Source organism: Cetorhinus maximus, chromosome 14 (assembly GCF_964194155.1).
Source record: "Cetorhinus maximus chromosome 14, sCetMax3.hap1.1, whole genome shotgun sequence".
Classification (NCBI taxonomy): Eukaryota; Metazoa; Chordata; class Chondrichthyes; order Lamniformes; family Cetorhinidae; genus Cetorhinus; species Cetorhinus maximus.
The window spans coordinates 57,104,752-57,123,138 of NC_135892.1; the positions used below are offsets into that span (position 1 = coordinate 57,104,752).

At 37.0% G+C, this 18,387-nt stretch overlaps 1 protein-coding gene across 15 annotated transcripts in view; it reads left to right on the top strand.

Annotated features, from left to right (window-relative positions):
• ccdc88ab (coiled-coil and HOOK domain protein 88ab) overlaps positions 1-18,105 on the top strand; it is a 350,607-nt gene extending 332,502 nt beyond the window's left edge. For 2 of the 15 annotated variants that reach the window (XM_078556947.1, XM_078556944.1), the window contains 6 exons: positions 4,717-4,806; positions 5,169-5,249; positions 5,911-6,188; positions 8,593-9,076; positions 14,832-14,934; positions 16,503-18,105. In XM_078556947.1, the coding sequence (XP_078413073.1) occupies positions 4,717-4,806; positions 5,169-5,249; positions 5,911-6,188; positions 8,593-9,076; positions 14,832-14,896 (998 nt within the window). In that variant the 3' untranslated portion in view covers positions 14,897-14,934; positions 16,503-18,105. The remainder of the gene's footprint in view (positions 1-4,716; positions 4,807-5,168; positions 5,250-5,910; positions 6,189-8,592; positions 9,077-14,831; positions 14,935-16,502) is intronic. The other 13 variants (XM_078556952.1, XM_078556954.1, XM_078556946.1 and 10 more) reach the window with 12 other exon arrangements.
• The last annotated feature ends 282 nt before the right edge of the window (positions 18,106-18,387 follow it).

Consider the following 18,387-nt stretch of genomic DNA (forward strand, 5'->3'; position numbering starts at 1 on the left):
GAAAACTTTGGCCTCAATTTAAATTAACGTATCTTAATATCTTATCTCATAACCGTTCAATTTTTCATTTATTTTGTAACCAGAAAGCTACATCAGTCATAGCTCCTTAATTACATAAACTGTTCACGTAGATTATAGAAATAATTTAGATATTGCTTATTTAATTAACTCTGTAGTTGAAGTATCAGTATATTTAGAAAATAATTCTAATATTTTGTACAATGCCATTTTATACAGGTACTACTCGTGGTCAGAGAAGTTATGATTTCTTTGTTATATTTAGGTTTTTTTAATGTTTTAGCCAAATGCCTCACTGATGGAACATAGGGCAGAATTCTCCTGGTCCCATGGAGACGAGTTTGAAAACAAGACCAGGAACAAGCTTGCAAATGAGGGTCAGCAGTTCCCACCTCCAACAATCTTACCATAAGCCGATGAACAATGGAAACGGCAGACTACAGGGCCATCAGAGCCAGAGGCTCATGTCCGCTATGACAGGGCCATGGGTATTAACCCAGTCGTGGGGTGGGGGTGGGGGTTGGGGGCCTGAACATGGGGAAACACGACAGGCAAACCCTGCTTGTGAGCTCCCAGTGGGTCCCTTGTTCAAAGACGTTCAGTGCCTTATCGAGGGACCCAGCACCAGAAAGTGGACAGCCCATTGAAAGCCACCCTGCAACACTTGCTGCTGACTCCCCCCCCACCTCCGTGACCCCACCCCGCCTTCACCCATAATGACTCTAGGTCTCGGGTGGGTGCCGTGCCAGGAGTAGCCACTGCCTCGGCCTGGGATCCATGTGCCTGATTGGCACGTGATGTGGCAGGCCCTCCTGAAAAGAGATGACACAGGGCCCTCGCTGGCTGTCAGCCAGCAGCTGAGACTCCCATTGCCTGCACAAGTTTCTGCCCAGTGTCTTACTTTGCCCACTTCTAATTCTTTAGCTTTCCAAAACCAAGGCCAAGCCCTGTTGAATTTCAGTGATAAATTACTTTTAAACTCTCAAGTCAATAAACAGACTCACTTACCAACTTGAATGTAAAATTATGCTTCCATTTCTCACCCCTAATTGTTCTTCTATCTTTCTGATATATCTAAAACTGAGTTGCTGCTACTCTTCTGTACCAACCTTACTAGCTCTTTGCAAATACCCAAGATGTATTTTGTCTTATTAAAGCTATTTATAGGTGAGTTAAAGTTCAACTGATAGTTTTAGATACAGAATAATTTTTTTTAAATTCATTCACGGGATGTGGGCGTCGTTGGCTAGGCCAGCATTTATTGCCCTTCCCTAATTCCCCTGAGAAGGTGGTGGAGTTGCCTTCTTGAACGCAGTCCCTGTGGTGTAGGTACACCCATAGTGCTGTTGAGGAGGGAGTTCCAGAATTTTGCCCCAGCGACAGTGAAGGAATGGTAGCATATTTCCAAGTTAGGACGGTGAGTGGTTAGAGGGGAACTTCCATGTTGTGTTCCCATGTATATGCTGCCCTTATCTTTCTAGATGGTAGTGGTCATGGGTTTGGAAGATGCTGCTTAAGGTGCCTTGGTGAGTTTCTGCAGTGCATCTTGTAGATGGTACACACTGCTGCCACTGTTCATTGGTGGTGGATGGAGTGAATGTTTGTGGAATAGGTGCCAATCAAGTGGGTTGCTTTGTCCTGGATGGTGTCAAGCTTCTTCAGTGTTGTTGAAACTGCCCTCATCCAGGCTAGCAAAGAGTATCCCATCACACTCCTGACTTGTGCCTAGCAGATGTTGAGTTTCTTTTCAAAAGCTTGAAATTTCTTTAGCACTGGATTGAGTTCCTCACTCTTCATGAAAATCATATGATCTGCACACACATCTGACTTTCTGCATCATTTGCAGATCAAAGATTACTCCTTACGAACTCGTATTTTCCTTTGCCATTTATTGCACAAGCTCTATTTTTGGCCTAACTTCCAAGGTTACATTTCGGACAACAAATCCTGTTCCTGTCAGTTGTCTGACACCTTGAAGATCCAACTTGGCTCCTTACTTAGCTACCATGACTGTGGTCTGAATTTTCACTGTCGTGTTGGGTGTGCAGAGTCATGAAAATTCTCAGCCCCTTGAGCCCGACTCCTGAAAAAGTGCCCCAGAAATTCAAGTTTCATTTCGGGGACCGGGTTTTTTATTTCTGTTTAAGTTTTAACAATAATCATAATGAGTAACAGTACAAAAAAATAGCTTACAGTACAGCAATAATTTATACACTTACATTTGGAAGAGAAAGAAAGGGGAAAGGAAAGGAGAAACCGGAGGAAAAAGAAAGGGGAGAAACCCTCCCAAGCCCCCCAAAAAATAATTAAATCAACAACAATCATTGGCCAGATATAGTTTCAGATGATATAGTACATACAACCTAATTAGGGTCAGTTATGTGAAAGTAGAGAGCTGTAGTTCCTCAAAATAATCTGAGAAATGTTGCCAAGCTACATAAAATCCATCAGTGGAGCCTCTTATAGTGTACTTTATTTTCTCAAGTTTAAGATCCTGCTAAGATCACATATCCAATTAGTAAAAAAAGATGGGGCAGACTGTTTCCAATTTAATAGGATAATGCATCTATCAGGGACCGGGTTTGATGGGAGTTGTGCCCCCGGAAAGAGTTCATAGGCAACCACATGGGCTGCCTGCTGCAGAGGCAGGCTGGGCGAAAGGCCCCCCTCCGGTACTCAGGCACTTTGTCCCAGCTATGAAAAAAAATGAAACAAAAAAAGTCCTCCAACATTCACCCCTCATGGCCCCCACCCACCTCACATGGCCCTTTATACCCCCTGTTTTCTTTTATTCATTCCCGGAATGTGGGCTTCGCTGGCTAGGCCAGCATTTATTGCCCATCCCTAATTGCCCCTGAGAAGGTGATGGTGCACTGCCTTCTTGAATTGCTGCAGTCCCTGTGGTATAGGTCCACCCCCACCCAATGGCCCCTCAGACCCTCCAATGCCAACCCATGTACCTCCACCCGTGCTCCATGGCCCTTCATACCCTCCATGGCAACCTATGCCCCTCCACCCAGCCCCCATGGTCCTTTATAGCCACTATGCCAATAGCGCCAACCCATGCCCCTACCCACCACCCTTTGTTTTTGCACCCTCCATGCTAATTCACCCAGTATCCGCCATGGGCAGAGCTCAGAACACATGATGAGATTAAATAAAGTTTTTAAGTGTCTATTGATGAATTCGCTGCATAGTCCCACTTCAAAGTTTTTATAAACAATTGGAGCTGTCAATCAAACTGTGAACTTACAGGCACTCTGATAATGGTAGGTTGTGAAATCAATCATGCAGCACTAATCCTGTATTGGTAGCCTTCAGGCTTAAATCAATTTACAGAGCAAAATAGCAAGCACTGATTTTGTTCAGTGCTGCAGGAGATTTAAAAGCCTTGGCAGCTCCTTTTGACAGTTCCAATTCGCTTGATGATTCTAATGAATTTATCTACTTTGTACGTACATTCATGTCAATTTTTAACAATCCAGAAGTTTCCCAAAGGTGCCCTGGGACCACATCCAAAACTGTACCCTTCTTCTCCCAAAGGGTACCCCACCTTTCCAAAGAACTAAGCTAAGTTTAGACCTTCACCTACCAAGCCTAATGTGCTCACGTCATATTTTCCACTCCTTGCGAAAATCAGATCAGACTGAAGGCAGCTGTACTTTTAACATGCGTAGCTGCCTCTGTGAACCACAGATACCCAAAGTTCAATCTGTCCCCGTTCCACACATGCAAAATTGGTGAGTGCCAGAGTCTGGCCTCCAATGCCTTTTTCACAAAGACAGAGAGCCTCTCCATCTACATGAAAATTCAGGCTTATTTTACGCTTTTAATATCGCGTAATATGCTACTGATACTACCAGCTCTTAAAGCATAGATCTGGTCAGACTAATGGTATATCCAGTGTAAATTTGCTGAGGTAAAAAAACAGATCTTTGCAGTTACCAACTTTAGACAGTACGCTTCAGAGTTAGCGTCACCTGTGCAAGAAATCTATATCAGAAGCCAGCGCAACAAACAAAACCCTTCAACTTCTGTTTATCTTCAAACATACATTCTGCAATTGCAAAAATTAATTCTTCCTGTTGTTCCACTGCAAATAATAAATACATTCCTTACTCCTCTAATACTATCAGAACTAAATAGACAATACTGAAAGAAGGGGAAAGAGTATAATAGAAGTGGTTCGGTAAGAACTTTGTGCCCTATGACACTTAATAGATTTAGCTGATGCTACTTGGGTTTTTCTAGTTAGCAGGCTTCTTCTATAGTTAAGACACCACAGTACAAATCCCAATCTCAACTAACATTTACTTTCAAATTTTCATTGGGTGAGTAATTTGTTTAAGAAGCAAAAGCTGCTTAAGACGGGCCTTTTGGCAGATCAGTGAAGGGACAGCATTGGAGACATTCACTGCCTGGATGGTTTATGGTTTTGATTTGGGCAGTCATTTGGATCTAGCCAAAAGTTGGGAAGAGATGGAGGAGAAAATATAGTCAAATTACAAAAAAGTACACTTCTCATTGTGTGTACATGCAAGTTTATATTCATTCAATATATATTTCTTTAAGAACCAACAATTTTTTTAAGTGAAAAATTATGAAAGCCTGACTGAAAAAAAAGCAGTAAACACTGATGGTAGCTGCAATGATGAATTTTTGGATACTAACATATGAACTTGTTTCTATTTGGGCAAGAAGGGTTAAAGAATAATTATTGTGGATACACTCCAGCTCCTTCTGCTCTTGACAGCTCTACAATGTGCAGAATACCTTGTCACATTTGTTGTAAGTCATACTATCACACTCATTTTCCCGCATGTTCTATTCTGCATATGTTTTCGGCATGAAATAGCCTGACTTTCCACTATTACTATTGCCCTGAGAGGACTACTGTTTTATTTATGTCCAGTCCACTCCCTTATGTTTCTGTTTATCTGCTTTTCCTGTAGTGCTGTGTTCCAAAGTGTCCAATTGGACTGCCTCAAAAATTCTTGGCTTTCTGATCTGTAAGGCACAACTCTTTTCTGACCTTGGGCATGCTCAGCCTATGGCATACTGCATGCATCGCTGCCTCAGCTGTTTCTCTGGTCAAGGTAAAGTGACCTCTGCTCATTTTTGTCTCATGCTGTCTCCCAATTTCCATTTAGCTTCCAGACCAGCCAGCCTTGATAGTAGCAGGACATCCAGTAGCAATAACAATAATAATGCCTCAGCTCATGATGTAAAAGGTATGCCTTGGCTGATTCTTTTTCAAATCATTTCCATTTTAATACTGGTATTGTGTTCACGTTTCTTATTTTTCATTCAGGCTGCGTGCTGAAATGCAATGAGTGTTTCCTGGGATGAACGTTTTTTTGCATGATTCAGAATATTTTCATGTATACTTTGTTTTAAAACTTGGAATAGACAGAAAATAGCACTCCTCTCTTCTGCTTGATTTAATGCCTGTTTTATGTTAGTACTATTATTTGTATGTTGAATCTGCAAACTAACTAGGACAGGTTCTCTCCTTGTTTTCTGTTGCATTTATTGTTGAGCTGTAGCATCTTTTTGAAATATGACTCCTCTTGCCAAAAGACTAAAAATAACACCGATTCCTATTTTCTGGTAGCATTGTATTGCTTTTTACAATTATATTATGTTAGTATAATAGGCTTGAATTGTCGTTAATTGGTACCTATTGCTATCGTCTTCTGACTTCATATATAATATAATCTTCTTTATGTATGCAGATATGATATCAAGTCAAATGGTCTAATCCACCAATGATTTGATGGATTTTTTTCTGGTCACACAGAAATAAGAGGTCTTTTTCCTATGCTTAGCATTATTTCATGGCTGATAGTTGATAAGGCTAGGTTTTACGTGCTGATGTCTTTTACCTCTAAGCAGGTGCTGTTAATGGCAGCCACAGTAGGTCCCAAAGTCACAGCAGTGGAGAATATGGTCCAGTTTATGACGATCGGGTATTGTTGAGCAGCAGCCTTTCATATAGTCATCATACACAAAATGTAGAAAAATACAAGCAATCCCTCCAAAACAAAGAATCTAGATCTGATGATGTTCAAACTCATTCTCAGCAAAGAAATAAAGCCACATCGCCTGGAAGTGAAATAGTTACCTTACAACAGTTTCTGGAAGAGAGCAACGTAAACCAATCCCCACAGGTTAGTCCATGTCAGTTATATCATTTCTTCATCAATTGTTTCCCATTTACCAATATGAGAGCTGGTATATCTTACTAGAGAGATATACCTTATCCAGATTATCTTGAGATGGAACCATGTAACATATTCATTCCTCTTCCCCTTCCTCCTCCCCTAAATTTCTGGGACATTTTTGTTCATGTTCTCTCTCTCACTCATTCTCTTTTGTTGTAAAGGGGCTAGTTTTCTCTATGATCACCTGAGGTAGGTGCATGTGTGTATTAGTACCCTGGGCCATTTGCATGGCTTAGGGCCACCCAAGCCCTTGGCCTTGTGCCACAACATGCTGAGAAATTGAAGCACAGCTGCAGGTCCCAAATGCTCAGATTTTCTGGGTGGAAACTTAAAAGAAAATCTTTTGCCTTACCACAAACATCTTTGGTCTGCTTCTGGAATCCCTGGAGACCTTTCACTTCACAGGGGTCCCAAAGCAAGCCCTTGCATCAGCTTTCTTCAGGCACCCCCAGCGATGAGCAACCTTAGGCAGGAGTCATGGCTTTTTGACCTCCCATCTCATTTAAATCCAAACACTGGGTACACGCCAACAACAAATGCCATCCGCTTGCCTCATTAGCAGAAATCGCAGGAGGGAAACTGTCCATTTAAAATTACTGAATTAAAACTGCCATTAAAACAGTAGACAGTGAATGCATTAATCTATATGAATACCAATGGAAATTGCTAGCCTATATTGCTCTTTTAAACATGTCAAAATGGTTCATTGTTGGGGAAATAAAAATGCACGTTGCCATTTAGTTTTTTTTTAAATTGCATAAAAGGATGGTTTGCAAGAATAAGTATTATGGAGCAGAATTGTGTGCCGATAGATAGAATATAGGAACAGGATTAGGCCATTCAGCTAACATCCCCTTTAAATTCTTTTATTATGCAGGACCAATTCATTTAAATGTGCAGGACCTTTACATTATTGCACGGTAACTGAAAGGGCTGATTTGTGCTCAACCTGCTGGGGAGCTTCCAGGTTGCTGTATGGTTCCACAGCTTAGAGAAAACATTGCATTCAATCCCTCAAGCCTGTTTTGCCACTCAGATAGATCATGGCTACTATGTACCTCAACTCCATTTACCCACTTTGTTCCATATCCACTGACATCCTTACCTAACAAAAATCTATTGATCTCAGTCTTGAAAATTTCAGTTGATCCAACGTTTTTGGAGAGAGAGAACTCTGTATTTCCAACTAAACCCTTTGTGTGGAAAATATTTCCTGATTTCATTCCTAAATGACCCGACTCTATTTTGAAAGTTATGCCTACTTGCTCAGGATTTCCTCGCCAAAGGAAATAGTTTTTCTGCAGCTATTGTAAAAAATTCCTTGATCATTTTAAACAACTCAATTGGATCACCTCTTAATTGTCAAAACTCAAGGAAATACAAGCCAAGTTTATCTAATCCATCCTCATAATTTAACTATTATCCTGGTATTCTGTGCGGTACCCTTTTCAAGGTATGTTTCCTAGGTTCATTGCTCAAACGTCTGTGTAATTTTTAAACGTAGCAAAATTTATCACCACTTCTATTTTATTTTCAAACTTTGAACTTTGCAAATGCAGTGTTTTCCAATAAGACTGTTATTGAATTCACAACAGGGACCATCTCCTTTGTGACAAAATCAACTGCAACTGATCCTGAAAAAGTATATATTTTTAAGTATCTTTTTTGTAACAGCTTACTTTCATGTGCAACTACTTTAGAGACAACCAATAAATATGCATGTCTTTAACTGTAACTCTCAAACTATCAGCTCATCAAATTTTTTCTGCTTTACTTTCCACAAAACTAGTAGGCGCAGAAAGTTGTTTCTTGACTGCTTTAACAGCCCTCATCCTGCCATTCAACAGATCTGATTTCTTAATAGTGACAACCTCCAAACACAGTGTGGGGGGAAAGGCACAGGCCAGGAATTTCCTCAGAGCTGCTTCTGCTACAGTGGAAGTTTCATTAAGTGCTGAAGTAGGAGAAAATCCAAGGAAATTCCCACTCATTTTATTTATTAAGCTAACAAGCTGTTACATTGGTTGAAATGCTGACTACCAGCTTTAAAAAGTTGATTGCTGGCGTGTATGTACCTGAATGTTTGATCAGCTGTGAATCAAATTAGGAAGTGAGTTGCCACACAGAATGGAACCCCATTTATCAAACTACATGAAGGAAAGATGAGATTCTCAATATTCAAGTTGAGATTTTTAGATAAAGAATCACAAATGGCATTTATAGCAGCTATGGAAAAGGCTGCAATCTAGAGTTTACTGCATTTTAGATGACAAGAGAATCAAAATAGCATGAGAAAAATCTATAAATATATTTAAAACTGATTCATTTATTCAAACTTTTTTTTGCACAGGTACGTTCTGCGGGCCATGAAAATTTTTTAGAAGATGTTTTCACAAAAATCACAGATCTGCCTGAACTAGTTGGAACTGAGAAATTGAATCAGGACCTTATCAATAATGGTGCTACTGTCAGATCACCTATTGGAAGAGAAACTGCAGCCTCTTCCACTGGGAAACTGCAAAAGCCTGAACAGTATGTGTGGCCAAGTCTGCGAAAATCAGACCGTATTGGTGTTACAAGCACCCCAATAGAACCAATCATTTTAAACCAAGGAAAGACTGTGTCTGCCTACGAACTACCACTTGTGCCACAGCGACCATCCCAAACAGATTCCACCACTTCTACTCTACCCCGTGCAAGTCATGTGATCTCTACAGCAGAGGGATCGAATCGAAGAACGAGCGTTCATGAATTCATGTCGAGAGATAATAGAGCACCTGTATCGATAGATTCTTCTCCAGGCAAGGTGGTAACAAGCACTCAGACTTTACCCAGTGAGTACCAAGCAGATCATTACCACCATCCCCCTTTTCTTCAGCATGTAGCTCACCAGATTCAAACAGCACCTAATTTGCCGAAATCTCAATTAACCAGGCTTTATGGCCATGGTCAGTCACTAGATTTTGACTATAATCCTACAAACACCAAGATGGTTTTTTGTGTTGCTGCAAAGGATGGAAAAGGCCAAACCATTTCAAAATCTGCCTTATCCCTAGGGCTAAGTGTTATATCTGACTCCATGATTGCCAAACCTGACCCAGTTGGAATGGGTTCCTTTACTAATGTTCATCCTTCCTCATCCAATTTATCCACTAATCCCATTGATAATATCAGTAGGTTGCCAATAGCACGGCCAACTGATATTGCTATGGTGTCGCCAATTAAAACAATTCGGTCTCCAGAGGAGGATCAAAGAGTCATAGTTTCAAAATCTACTGAACTATTTAAGTTTGAGAATCAGGATAATAGTGAGTTAAATTCACCTCTTATTAGTGATAAATCCCCCACTAGTGAATGTACAGAAGAAAGCATGAATGTTTCTGTGTCCCCTTCAATAATGTCAGAAGACAAGCAGACAGTGTGGTATGAATATGGATGTGTTTAAATGACTTGCCATTGTCTGTGGTGCTGCCAAATGATTGAGTTTGCAGATTTAAAAATAGTAATAATAAGAGCAACAAGTATCTAAAGAACCAAATAGCCCAAATGGCAACAGCTAATATATATAATCAGTAGGAAATAGGGTATTGGGGTAAACTCATTTGTCAAGAGTACAGAAATCAAATTAATCCTTGTGTAGCCATGTATATATGCAACCATCCTTTGCTGATGTTGGCACATTCATAAGTTAAACCACACGGGTTTCCTGTCTGAAATTGTGTGCATTCATAACATTTGTTTTGAAATCTTAGCATGCATAAAACTAATCTTATTTTCATAAATAACTTAATATACATATACATTTTGTTTTGTTGTAAAATTTAACTGCTGTGGTTTTTGGATTTGATCCTTTTAATTTTTGACTGAATCTACTTTAGATTTAAGTTTCACAATTTTTTTTGAACACGTCTTTTGTTCAACATTTTCTTGACTATTTCTTAAATATATAACAGGTCCTAAGTAGAAAGTTAGCTCAATTTTAACAAGAAGGAAATATCGTCGTAATGGTTGTTTCTAAGTTGGTATGGTCTTCAGCACTCTATCAAAAGGTTTTTGAATACTGCAACATTTTTTGCACAGCCATACATTTTTGAAATATGAAATATATCAATCTGTGTCTAACTACGTCAATCATTTTGTAAAACATACTGGCCAATTCTCCTTTTTTGCATTAATAGTGGAAGCTTCTAAATAGTGCACATTTGTACATTTCACTTATTTTTCTGTCTCAACAACCTTGCAGAAAGATATTGTAGTAATTAAGTGAAAGCACAGCTGATGATTTCACAAATTAAAATATCAATATGACCCATGCTGCATTTATGACCCTCCATGTGGCAAGTTATTAATTTTAACTGGGTCATCATAGGGAGGTGCAAAGTGAAGCTCAAATTATTTCTTATAAAGGGGTAGGCAAATTAGGGAGTGGAGTTGAAGAGGCAAAGAAGTCTTGAAGGAACCTTGGGTGGGGGGAATGAAACAAAAATAACCCTGTTATTAAAAAAAAAATTACTTCAAACAAGCAGCTTTTAGTTTTACTTGAAATTTCATATTTTACCATCTGATTCAATAACAAAGTACGAAGCACTGTTTGATAATGAAACTGCACCATTTACTTACATTGACCTACACAAAATATAAACTGAAGCTAATGAAAAACATACATGCAAGGCTTACCTTGCTTTTGTATACTGATCAAAACCATAACCAGATTTCAGACATTAAGATGCTAACACTTCCAAATACTACACTGTTGTCCATTTTATTTTTCCATTGGACATGAAACATATTGGTACTTTAATTTGTGAAATCATTAGTTGTGCTTTCACTTAATCACTATATTATCTTTCTGCAAGGTTGCTGAGTCAGAAAAATAAGTGAAATGTACAAATAAGCACTATTTATAAGCTTCCACTATTATTTGTGAAAAATATATACTTATTGAAAAAAATTATGACAATTGCTGGGCATTGAAGCTTCAATTTAAAGAAATGTTTAACTCTTCCTAAAATTTCAAAACATGACTTTTCTTGTATAATTGGTGTACTATTTTGTTTCAGTACTTAGAACCTTGGACCTCTTGAATAATCAATATATCTATATTTTGGGGATTCTTGCAAATCAAGTGGCTTGTAGGCCCACAGTTTTTTTCTGTTCCTTTCTCTGAAGTTGTTCACCATTAAGCAAGTAATTACACACTAACAGAGAAATTTTGAACAGCAAGTGAAAAGTACTGGTATGCACACTTAGATGGGTATTAAATTCCCCATTACATGGAATGATCTTTCAATTTTGTTTTGTTGAGGGATAGAAAGGGAACTAGTGATGTAATTGGTTAGCACGCTGTCCTTTTACTTCCGATATAAATTTGAATGGTCCCCAAACTGATGGCATGAAAGCCTTAGACGTAAAAGGTCCTATCTGAAATGAGCTTGTCATGTTACTAGTGAGATTTGTACCATAGCATTACCACAAATTCACCACAAATTGCATGAGACTAACAAACTAGACTGATATGAGAAAATGAAAAGATGTATCTGGCCTTGAAGGGGTACTTTTCTGAAGTAGCTTAAGACAAAATTGACAAATTCGCCTCATGTTTTATCATGTTGTACTTGACAAAGAAATGTATGATGATACTTGAGATGACCAGCAGCTCCAATCCTAGCTCCAACATCACTTGGCTTGATATACACAACATTTTAAAAGGAAACATCAGCCCAAAATAAAACAAACTCTTTGCATTGGGCCAAATTTAGCTGTTCGCCAAATTACCCACATTCTGGTTGTGCTGGTTTGAATTTCATTTCTAATTAAAAACAAGCCTTTCACAAATCGAAATAGTTATGACAGTTTCACTGTGCAATTATTGAGTATTACAGCAATTCTTTAATATTTAGAATCTGCTCTATTAGAAGAACATTAATAGTACAGTTACAAGGTGAGATTAAGTCCCAAAATCATAGTCATAAATTGATTTTAGATTTCTATAGTTTGGTGCTATTACACTTCTTGAATGCAAGCTAAATTGGATAAAGACACCATAATATTTGATAAAAGAGCAGTTAAGATAATAACGGGACATAAAATCACATGGCATTAAGTGATCAATACTTGATTATAGTATCATACCTTATATAATAAAACTTAGCTTGGCATTTGACTATTAAATGGTAAGAGGGATAAGAATCAACAGCAGCCTCCTACCCCTCCATCCACTAATGAATTAAAAATAGCAGACTTATGAAGTTAAATAAGTATTAGCTGTGTATCTTATTTAGTTTCAGTGGATGTGCTAACATAAAGTTTAATTGTTGTTACTTAATGTTGTGTTCTGGTCACTAAAATGCTTGAAGAGTTCCTGTCAAGATAATTATAAATAAAAGTGTTAAAATGTAATTTTTTTAAAAAGCCCTCAGAAAAATCAGATGTGTAGAATTGTACACCTTTGAAAAGCTTGATTTATTTCTTATAGATAATCGAAGGCATTTTATCATATAAAGGACAGTTCATATTTTAAAATGTTTGACTATTGTCAATCTAAATAACAACAAATTACCCTGGTAATTAAAATATGTAATGTGCATGTTTACTTCATTAAGAAACCAGTGTAATGTGTAAGAATTATATCATAGGGTTTTGTTAACAAATTAAAGACTACCTAGTGTCCATTGAAATATTTCAATTAAACTAAGCTAATTAAAAAACTAGAAAATTGATTTAGTTCTAAATATGTAGTTTCTAAATTTATAAAAGAAAAATCAGCGTTTTTCCAAGTTTCAAATGCTCCAGCATATCCACACAGATGGTATTAATTTAATGAATATGAAGATCCTGATGAAAGCTGTTGTCCTCCTATTTAAATTTCAGGTATTGTATCCATCAGAGGACTTCTTGGTTTGGGTGGAGCTGGTTTTAGAAGATCATTGCTAGTGTCTTTTTATTTTGTTTCAATAAATTTGATACTAGAGTTATGTGGTCGTTATCCCTTGTGTAGAAAAGAAAGAATAAGTTAGCATTGAAGGTTATATATAATCTATGTATTTGTAATGTCAATTTAATAAAAAAAATCTTGCTTGTTTAAACCTATGCAAACTGATGGTGTAATGTTATCATGCATGTTTCACCTTGTGCATGGCTGGTTCATTCCTCGCTGTGCATTTCTCCTGTATGTAATTAGCAACTGACTGTTTTGATCTTGCATCAAAATATATATGCATTTGTGGTACCAACTAACAATCACAAATATGCAAATATTTTATTGTTTTTGCATGTTTTTGTAATTATAAGAAATGGAACACAATGTCAGAAGGTTGTCCATCATGTATATTTAAACAAGATGTTCTATTTGTATATAGTGTTTTGTCTTTGTTGCATTCCCTTTCATTTTCTCTTGTGCTTTGACTTTTCATTCCATGTCAGCCAACAGAAGCAGTGTTTTGCAGGTAGGCTAGGTATATCTGACAATTGCAGTGCAGGTGCAACTACCACAAGGTGTTGGACATAGCATCTCAAACATGATTCCCTGAATCTTTCCCATGGAGGTTAGCCAGATTTTTAGAGACTGAGATTTGAATGTCGGCTGCCCAAGCAAAAGACTGATGTTCTATTACCAGAGCCACTGGGTCAAGCCCCGTCAGTATTTTTGGAAATAGCACATGGTGCATTTTAATATAAATGAAAGACCAGTAAAATAATGGTGTTAATTATAAGATACTCAGAGTCTAAATACCCCAGTTTAGAGAGTCTTACAAGATAGCAAGAGCATTGAGGGGTGTAATAACATCATAAAACACAAATGGTATTGGTCAGAAGCTGAAACATATTTATTAAAAGTAGATGCATTACATATCTTCACAGTTTTAAAAAATACAATGTTTTAAATTGCTAATTTAGCTTTGGTGACAGTAGTAATAATAGATACTCGCAAAGAGTTAAAGCTAATTATCTGTAATATATTTAATACGAAACAACATTCATTGCTTGAGTTCAGCTACCGTTATTTCGCATTATTTAAATTAGATTTTTAACTTCAGATGTCTCTGATAAATGTCAAAAAATTAATATTTGGAAAACCAGACAAAATTACATGCCTTTTATTATCATTTAAATTTAAAGGGTGATTTGTTTAAGTTTATCTTAAAATTGTATTTAGGTTTCCTGTGCCATTAATGTTTGTTTAAAAAAAATCATGAACATAATTATGAAATTTTAATGACTCCATTACTGTGCAATCAAAAGACTTGAATTATTTGGATTTAATGTTTTCACACACTATTACAGAAAATTTTCACAACTTAGTGATTTTACACTAAAATTGTAACCATTTTGCGTGCCAACAAAGCTGTAACTATAGTGTAAATCCAGCCTGTTTCTGGAGTAAGGATCTGATCTTGACACTGAAGCAAAGCAGAATGAAACTCCTTCTTACCCTAGAATCAGTTGAGCCTTAACACCTGAAAGCCTAACTATTTTACATTAACATGTGCATGCACCCTTAGACAAAAATATTAAACAAAACCCACAAAGTACTGAAGGATGTTTGGCAGGCTACTGATCCATATAAAGTGCTTTGATTATTTTCTGCAGATATGGGATCTGTGCAGGAACGCAGAAGTGCACAAGGCAAAATTGAGGAGCAACAGAGCTCCTAGATATAACTGCCCATCATCTTGTGATTTGGGGTATAGTGGTGAGTTTCCTGCCCAGAGTGTAAATGGGAGGATTGTACCATTTACCTGTTTACAAACTAACATCATCCTATAGCACTTCATTGCAGACGCATCCTGCTGCGGCTAGCTTAACAGATCTAAAAATGTGCTGCTTATTCTATTAAATTGGCTTTGTGTAATGCATTAATATGAGCTAAACAATATTAACTGTTAATTTTTCATTCTGCATGCCTGGGCAGGGAGCTTCCACATATTGCTTAATACAAATGCATATAAGTTTTTAAACCTCATTTATTTTGCATCCATGCAATGCTTGTTAACTCCAGTTTTCCAAGATATATTGCCTTTTTCACTTTTGTATTTAACGTTGTTTTGCAAACTTCTCCACCTTATGACAAAAGTGTGACAAATCTTTAAGTATTTTAATGGGCAAATATATTCATCTAAAAAGACAGTTTTAGCAACTTGGGAACAAATATTTTGCAGAAAAATTGCATTACAATGATTCAGAGTTCCATTTTCATTATTTGTATTGTCACTGCTAGACAAATTCTCCACAAAACATCTGCTATCGTACTGCTATTATAATTTGTGAAATTAAAATAAGGGACACTAATAGATATGGTATACATATGTGTATAATTTTGGATCAACTGGCATTTAAAAGGAATACAGTTTCCCTTTAAAAAACATTCACAAGACATGCTGATAAAGAAGGGACCTGAAAGGCAATTCTAATCTTCCTCCCCTTCCCACTGGCAGAAATGGTCTGGGTAGAATGGGTTCGTGGTGTGCTGCCGACACATTCATGCTTCTCTTCATTTTTACATGGCTGATTTCAAGCATGGTCAACTGCCCCAGAGGATCAGGGGCCTAATTTAAATGTCCAAGTCATTTTAAGGGTAGGCCTCACTAAGGTGTGCACACTCTCCAACTCACCAGCAAAAGCTGGTATTAGCAAGGATCCTGGTCACAGGAGACCCAGGTAAGTGATGCTTTTTGTAAATTTGTAAAGGTTCCTTGTGGACCAGAAGAACCAGGAGTGCTCCTTCTGGACCCACAAGGACACCCAGGGTGTTCCCTGTCCCTGGCTTCCTTCATCTATTAGCAGACTTGCTAATCAACGCCCCCCCGCCCCGACACACAAATTCTGGACTTGTCAAGGGATGAGTTTGTAGGTTTTTTGAAAGCCATATTACACCCTACCATTTTGGCTTCTGCCCGCCATATTGAAGTCAGGAGAAGGTCACTAACAGTGTGTGTAAATGAGGCTGAAGAGCTAACAACTGGATAGTTTGCTAGTCGCTCCAATTTCTGCCCCATTAAAATTATTCCTCTAGTATTCTTAATGTATTAAATATCGACTTTCTACAGAGATGACATCCAGCATGAAATGTTTATCACTCGAGGAATGTTTGTGTCCTGTGCTATAATTTCTTCCATTTGATGGAAACTTTTCTCATGCACGATTGCATTTATGATATTTGGTATTGTTTCTTGTTTTTATTCATTTCAAACATTACCATTATCTAAAACGTTTTCTAAATTCTTTCTTTTTTCATCTTCTTTCCTCTGACCTGCAAAACAGAAAGAAAAGTGTCCTTCAAACTGTCAATTTGAAACCTATAGTTCAGAAGCACCAAGACTATCTACGTAAAGAAATATCATAAAGCATTAAATGATGAATCCTATTCAATGACCTCCCTTCAGTAAACGTAATGAGACATTTACTCTTCCTTGAATCAAGGAGCACAGTTGGACTCCAATGTTGTAATGAAATACTTTCAGTCGGAGTAACAATTTTTGTGTAGTTCCACAGATTTTTCACCAGAGGTCGTTTAATCCCTACAAGAAAATTGAATACAATCTAGATGCCCCAAACGGTTTTACAAACTGTTTGTTCATCTAACTGACTTTTAAGAACCAGTAATAACATATTTTAGTTTCAGTTTTAATTTTTCATTAAAGCTTTAAAAACAAACTCTGTGGTAGTTTTATTATTTGCAAGACTATGCAGAGACAGCAGCATTGTTGTGGAGCTGCACCGTGTCCTGCATAAATTAGATATGCGGACAAATTAGCTTATGGTATTTTGCACTAACTACTTTGGATTTTCACGTACTGCATGATGTACTCCAGTAGCAATATGATGGTTATGTTTAAGGTTTATAATACCATAATGTTTATTTTTGGCACGTAATCAAAACTTAATGTATATAATGTAAGAGGCCTCTTCACAACTGAATTGAAACACTGTATGTTTACATCTTTATTGCTGTGTATGTGCAAACTGAATTTTTGTAACAGCCTCTTTAAGTTAACTACAAGATAGTGCACACATTTTATGCTATCTTTTTGACTGCTGACAAGGATTCTATGTCATGCTGAATTTCTGACGATAACATCTGATGCATTGCATAGATAGTCGCTTAACAGTGTTAATTTTAGGAAAAGTGGCTTGCTTTTTTCAGTTTTAATATTTGATGTAGATTTGTTTGTTTTATAATCTTAAAGCATTGGTAAAGTTTGTTACTCAATTTTGTATGCATTATTGCCTAGAAAATAACCATGTACAAATTGAATATTTACATACTGAATTGAGAGCTGCAGCAGTAATACTTTCACAAGGATAGTTACAATCAATATTTGTTTTATTATATTGCTATATTTAGATTTTGTTTAAAAAAAATCTCATGTTTTTGACAGATTGTAATTTGGTTAGCAGGCAGGAGTTTTTCTTTTATATCCTGTAGTCAGTTGACATATTCAAAAGTATTTTAAAATATCTGTGCAGGGTCTTCATGCACTGATTTTAGTTTTATTTTAAGTCCTTAGTGTTTAGTATTTTTAATGAGTTATTTTTGTACAAAATGTGCCCTCATAAGAGTATCCTAAATTGTTTATCTTGTGGATGATTTGAATTTAACAGTATTTAAGAATGTCATTTTCACGATTTCATTTACATTACTCGATCACAAATGACCATTTATAGATACTGTGATGAAAAGATGATGGCTGTGTCATGGGTTTTTTAAATAACATCATAGCATGCTAATGTAATGAGTCAAAGGTACTGGGACAGTGCCATTGCTTTTTGATATCCAGATTAGATTTTCATCTCAAGTGTGAAGTAAGTAAACTCATAACATTGGTTTATTTATGTACAGCTTAATAAAACAAGTATTAACTGCTGTTTGCTAACTGTTCTAAAACAGAAGTTTGCCATCAAGTAATAGGAATGACTGATGGTGTGCAGAGAAAAAATACTTCATGATCATCATACAACTGTAAGGATGAATGTTTTAGTACTGCTGCAGATCAAGGTCATAATACATCTCTCCCACCATTTAATATTATCAAAAAATCCTACAAGCCCAAAGAAACTGCATGATCAATATGTGCACCATTGTAAAAGCCTGTTATGTTTTTCTTTTGAAATCAACATATGCTTTATTATGCCACATTTCGAAGTG